The sequence below is a fragment of the Uloborus diversus genome, chromosome 9, assembly GCF_026930045.1.
Source record: "Uloborus diversus isolate 005 chromosome 9, Udiv.v.3.1, whole genome shotgun sequence".
Taxonomy (NCBI): Eukaryota; Metazoa; Arthropoda; class Arachnida; order Araneae; family Uloboridae; genus Uloborus; species Uloborus diversus.
This window is the reverse complement of record NC_072739.1, coordinates 102,874,946-102,881,799: the sequence shown is the minus strand read 5'-3', so window position 1 is coordinate 102,881,799 and position 6,854 is coordinate 102,874,946. Positions and strand designations below refer to the sequence as shown.

Below are 6,854 nucleotides of genomic sequence, written 5' to 3'. Positions count from 1 at the left end.
ATCAGTTACATAAGTTACGATTAAAAATCTGTAAACATTCGTTGATAAAAAGATACTTTTTAATGAGCGAAACTCTGTATTTTTCTACTATTGAGATAGGGAGAAAGTTGCGGAACGACACAAAATGGCGGACGCTGGAGCGTGTTGCCACTTAAGAGACGGATCGAGGGCTTTAATCGCACTATCCTTCGATCCTCTCTCCTCGTCGTCTTCCTGGTCACACCAGACCCGGTTTTTTGCATGTGGGCACCATGTCATGTCCACTGCCTACAACAGCTTCTAACGGAACACTCCGCACGATCCACCTGGGCAGCAACACGGCTCGTCGACCAGCCTGCAATTTTCATACCGATGATCAAACTGCTCTCAGGCTCGCTTAACTGTAAGAAACGTTTTCTAACTCATCTACCTGGCATCCTTCACTCAATAAGGCTCTTCCACTATCGGGATGTAATCGTAACATTTACAAATTCCTAATTATGCACTGGTTTATATAGCACCTTTTCCCCGATTACACCGTTACTGTAGGGTAAACGGTCATGCGCATTGACACCAACCTTGGATCATTTGCATACCAGATGTCGCTCTTCTTGCAAAGTTTCGCGATTGTACCTTTCTTCTTTCTTGGGGCGCTATTTTCAGTGTTCCTGAGTGTACATGGTGAACGTTCATTCTCTCTTTATTTATCCCTTTTCTTAGGTTATGAACTCCAGTGATTATTAAATAAAATGAGTTTCTATAGCACTACTAACAACAAATACTGGATCAAAATACCCGCAGACGAAAAGTTAAAGGGACCGTTGCCAAAATGTGAATAGGGTCCATTCAGTTTCGTAGCTCACTGATAAAAATCAGCCAACCAACTGGCAAAAGATCTTTAATAAGTCTTTATTTAACAGAACAGTGCATGTAATTCTATGAGTTAGCCTTTGTCTTCGTCTAAGTCCCTTCATCTTCGTCACGAATCTTCAGCAAGATCGCTTCGATTGCAGCGAAATTCTCGTTGGCAGTCGGATAGATTTCGCTTTCTGGAAGAATGAAACTTGATTTGTTTCTGACTTCCACCGCAAAGGCATATTTAATTTTCGCTTCGGTGTACACCCAGTCAATAACGGATCCTGTTACGAGATCTGTAATGAAAAAAATATAAAATGGTCGTTTAGGCACATCTTGAGATCTCAACACTTTACGGAAAAATGATGATTAACTTAAATGTTTCTTTTCCCCCAAAAAAATATTTACTCGTATTCGTTTTTTGATCTCACAAATGAATAAATTCAATGTTTCATCAAGAAAATGGCTAAATCTTGCAAAATCTAGCAGCGATCATTTTGTTGGGCATAAGTTTGAACAATGTAATTGTTGCTTTCCCAAACTGGTGGCCATCAAAAGCATCATTAAATTGGTGAAACTTATCCCCAATAAGGTAAATTTTATTGGGGATAAGTGTTTCAGCATTGTAATGATGCATTTACAAACTGGTGACCATAAAAAATATTGCATTGAAACTTATCCCCAATAAGATGGATTTTAATGGGGATTAGTTTCAACATTGTAATGATGCTTTTACGAACTGGTGACCATCGAAAGCACCCTTAAATTGATGAAACTTATCCTCATAAGTTGGATTTCATTGGTGATAAGTTTCACCAATGTAATAACGCTTTTACTCTTTGGTGACCATCAAAAACACAATTGCATTGGTGAACCGTATTCCCAGTAAGATGGATTTTATTGGGGATAAGTTTCAGCACTGTAATGATGAATTAGATAAAAATGGAACAACGTTTAAAAGCACAAAAAGGATAAAAAGTTTTTTTTAACGCACACATGTTTCGGAGGCAATGGCCTCCTTCCTCAGTGCGAAATGAACAAATGGATGAATCAAGATCAAGGGAGAGTTTAAATGCGTAACCGGGAAAAACATTGACCAATCAGCTATCAGCGAGTGCTGAGGCAAAATATGACGTATTCTAACAGTAAGATTGAATAAGATTGGAGAAAAATGCGGAACAGCAAAAGACTCATTGCAAAGATTATTTAAGTTTTTATGAATGTAAAAGGATTCCAGAAAATCTAATTCACCTACTGTTGTAGGTCTGCAAATGATCTTGGCTTCCGAAAAGAGAAAATTGTGCCCTGTGTCCCAACAATGTTTAGCAATTGAAGATTTGTTCAGTTCCTGTTTTTTAACGCGGTTTTCATGTTCTTTCAAACGAAATTTAAGTGAGCGCCTTGTCTGTCCCACGTAACCGATATTACATTGACAAGGAATGTGATATATGCCCCACTGATCAAGTGATTGGATTGAGTCCTTCAGTTTGGAAAAAGAAATTTTATTTATGGGTCTGTAAATTACGCGAAAGTCAAATTTACTGAGAATTCTAGAAATACGAAAAGAAATGTGTAGATAAAACGGTAAAACCACAAAATTTGTAGAAGAAAAACTACGTATGTTGGAGGTTTTATTCCAGGTTGAAAGTTTGCAAAATGCCCTGTCGATGACCTGAAGAGGATAACCCCTGTCCAGAGCCACGGCTTTCAAAAAATTGAGTTCATTATTTAGAAGGGTATGATCAGAACATATGGAGATGGCTCGGTTGACAAAAGTATAAAAAGCAGACATTTTTTGCTTCTTCGGGTGGCATGAACGAGAGTGTGGGGGAAGACAGACAGCAAATGGTTTTCGGTAAACAGTAGTAGAAAACTTATTATTGTTCTTCGAGATTAAAGCGGTTCTCCGGATAAAAAAGGTAAGTTTTTGAACCATTTAAACTTCCTTATTACTTGTAAAAGACTCAAATTGATTCCCAAGTTTATTTCCGTTGATTGCAATCTCTCTGGTTCGCAATTATTTTCTAGAGCTTTAAACAGATGTCATTTTATTTTTCTTAGAACAGCCATTAAGGATTTTCGCTTTAAGCTTTCTAAAATTGAATGTGAATTTTATTCACTTCATTTGGAACTTTAGGCTAGCTTCGTCGAGTTTCCTACCTTCGATCAAACGTCTTCGAACAATGCTTCCTTTATTTCATCAATTCATAGATCTAAGTTAAACTCTAAACTTCTTAAACTTCGGACCCCCTGTGTCCAAACTTGTTCTGCACTCCCCAAGGTCAACATTAATTCTGTAGTAAACCTGTCAAATTTTCCTATCAGTGTGGATCAGGCTAAAAATCATGTTCTAAAATTAAATTCCAATTTTTCGGTAACTTCAAGGCCTTCCCCCGAACATATTTTGGCTCCGATTGAGAGTTCATTCAAACATAGTAAATTAACTCCCACACAAAAGGATTCTATAAGGCATCTTATAATTAACAATGTTTCATTTAATTCAGGTTTTTCGGGTAGTAATCTTTCTCCAACGGAAAAAAGAAATTTGCGTGATATCTCTTCCAACAATAATTTGATAATTACACAAGCTGATAAAGGGGGACAGATTGTCATAATGGACAAGTCCAAGTACGTTTCCGGAGTCAACGAGCTACTCCGCGATGGTCCTTACACCCAGTTAAAACAAGATCCCTCGCCAAATGAATTAAAAACCGTCCGCGGGGCCATAAAAACAAGTAAGCTTTTTTATAACTGCTTTATTTTAATCCCTTCTGTTTCGCACTGTGCTAGATTTTACGCTCTGCCCAAAGTCCATAAGATCGGAGTACCTTTAAGACCTATTGTTTCCTACATAGGCACCGCTTCTTATGAACTGGCCGAATTTCTCACTTCTAGGTTTGCCCTATTGCTGGACTCCAACACACATTCTGTCAAAAATTCTGTTGATTTTCTTAATATTCTTCGTAGGTTCAAACCCAGTAATTTACTTATGGTTTCTTTTGATGTTAAATCTCTTTTTACCAATGTACCTGTTATTGGAGCCTTACGGTGTCTTGAAACAATACTCCGGGAATTCCATCACACCCAACACAAAATTTCCGAACTTGTAAATTTGACTGAAATTTCTCTTAAACATTCTACCTTCATTTTTGAGAGTACTTTTTACCAACAAACTGACGGCCTTGCTATGGGCAACCCTTTGAGTCCCATCTTCAGTGAAATCTGCATGAACTTTTTTCAACAGAAATTGTTTTAGTTATTTGACTTTCCACTCTGGCTTGGTTAGATATGCTGATGACATTTTCACCCTCTTAGATTGCACTGTTGATTTTGTACCGTCTATCATTAATCTAATTAACTCCGTCGATTCTAATATTCAGTTTACTGCTGAGATTGAAAACAATAATTTTTTGCCCCTTTTGGACGTTTTAATCTCGAAGAACAATAATAAGTTTTCTACTACCGTTTACCGAAAACCACTTGCTGTCTGTCTTCCCCCACACTCTCGTTGATGCCACCCGAAGAAGCAAAAAATGTCTGCTTTTTATACTTTTGTCAACCGTGCCATCTCCATATGTTCTGATCAGACCCTTCTCAATCATGAACTCAATTTTTTGAAAGCCGTGGCTCTGGACAGGGGTTATCCTCTTCAGGTCATCGACAGGGCATTTTGCAAACTTTCAACCCGGAATAAAACCTCCAACATACGTAGTTTTTCTTCTACAAATTTTATGGTTTTACCGTTTTATCTACACATTTCTTTTCGTATTTCTAGAATTCTCAGTAAATTTGACTTTCGCGTAATTTACAGACCCATAAATAAACTTTCTTTTTCCAAACTGAAGGACCCAATCCAACCACTTGATCGGTGGGGCATATATCACATTCCTTGTCAATGTAATATCGGTTACGTGGGACAGACAAGGCGTTCACTTAAATTTCGTTTGAAAGAACATGAAAACCACGTTAAAAAACAGGAACTGAACAAATCTTCAATTGCTAAACATTGTTGGGACACAGGGCACAATTTTCTCTTTTCGGAAGCCAAGATCATTTGCAGACCTGCAACAATAGGTGAATTAGATTTTCTGGAATCCTTTTACATTCATAAAAACTTAAATAATCTTTGCAATGAGTCTTTTGCTGTTCCGCATTTTTCTCCAATCTTATTCAATCTTACATGTTAGAATACGTCATATTTTGCCTCAGCACTCGCTGATAGCTGATTGATCCATGTTTTTCCGGTTATGCATTTAAACTCTCCCTTGTCCTTGATTCATCCATTTGTTCATTTCGCACTGAGGAAGGAGGCTATTGCCTCCGAAACATGTCTGCGTTTTTAAGAAACTTTTTATCCTTTTTGTGCTTTTAAACGTTGTTCTATTTTTATCTAATTTACCTTGCACAAAGCTAACGCTTTTCAAACTGTAATGATGCTTTTACAAACTGGTGACCATAAAAAAAAACCCCATTGCATTGGTGAAACTTAATCCTAATAAAAAGGATTTTATTGAGCATAAGTTTCACCAATGTAATGATGCTTTTACAAACCGGTGACCATTAAAAGCACCATTACATTGGTGGCAGGCCGACGGGTTGCCCGACTGCGACTTTTGACCAATATTGGTGAACCTACGACCCGCGGGCCACATGCGGACCACAAAGTTGACTCATGGGGCGCGTTGTTTTGTTCAATGTTACAAATTGAAACCCATGATTACTATCAATGTCAAATTTGAGCCGATATTCAGCAAGTGCCTTTTGGCACTTGCTGAATGAGATGGAAACTTTTCATTAATAGAATAATCTACAAATAATTGATAATAGTCACTATTGGTTTGTAGTTTTCTTTCCTTTTTTACGTTTTTCTCTGTTGTTTAAAAAAAATTTAGATGCTTTAAAAATATAAACGTGTTCTGACTGGCCCGTCAGAATCATCTTAATATTAGGTGTGGCCCTTTAGCAGAAAAAAAAGTCAAGATTTGGCCTTTTATTTTTGTTTCATAAAACCAAGTTTTTAAAGTGAGAAAATGTATTTACTTACGGAAATATTTCCCTATTGGTCCAAAATAATACCGGGTGCTTGAAACCTTTTTCATGGCTTTTTCAGCTGCTTTTAGGGCATCTATCTAAATATAGGAAACATTGTGCAGATAATAAGTCATCTTCTAAGCACTCATTTAGACGCTAAAAGCAACTCCAACAATTTACACACCATATTAGAATTTTCGTAATCAAGGACTGCAAAAAGTTTTGAAACATTGTTTTCAATTTTTTTGAGACTTTTTTTTTCTTTTCTATTTTTCTTTTACTATTGTAGCTGGTCGATTATTACTCTTGAAAAGGGTAAAGTAAAAACATCTTATGAAATACATACACACTAGTATTGATCTCCCAAGAATTATTTCTTTGCGACAACTTCTTTAAAAAAAAAAAAAAAATAGTGTAAAAATAGTCTGCTAGAAAAAGTTTTTTTAAATACACATATTATGCACGGAAATGACTTCCACTGATAGAGCTGTGGTAGTTTTTTTTTTTTTTTTCTTTTCTTTCTTTCCTGTGCAAACTTTTTAAATAGTCACGTTTTGTGCATAACAGAAACTCTAATTCCACATTGCTTAGCCAAAAAACAATATTTTAAGGAAAATATTATGTTTTTTTTTATCATAGAAACATTTAATAAATGTATTATTTTAAAATTTAATGTGTATCATCAAACCAACAATCCAAGAATTTTAAACAAAATCCTAAAAACTCAAGATTTCTATTACAAACCTAAAATCTTGGGGGGGAAACCTAGGAACTGGCAGTCCTCGTGTGTTTAATTAAAATACGTAGAACCAATAGCATACGAGGAAGAGTGCAAATTAAAATATTGATAGCTTACACCAGGGATTCTGAACCGGTGCACATTGCGGCGCTCTTACGGTCGAAGTAGGCAATAATCGTTCTTGACGGGATTTTGTAGTATATTATATTATTTTGCAATATAACACCAAAGTACCTAACTGCCAAATTTC

The 6,854-nt window shown here is 36.3% G+C and overlaps 1 protein-coding gene across 1 annotated transcript in view; it reads right to left on the bottom strand.

Moving 5' to 3' along the window:
• Positions 1-939: 939 nt before the first annotated feature.
• LOC129230400 (carboxypeptidase B-like) overlaps positions 940-6,854 on the bottom strand; it is a 29,175-nt gene continuing 23,260 nt past the window's right edge. The window contains exons 8-9 of the mRNA XM_054864798.1: positions 5,879-5,963; positions 940-1,130 (exon numbers count right to left, since the gene is read on the bottom strand). Of these exons, the coding sequence (XP_054720773.1) occupies positions 940-1,130; positions 5,879-5,963 (276 nt within the window). The remainder of the gene's footprint in view (positions 1,131-5,878; positions 5,964-6,854) is intronic.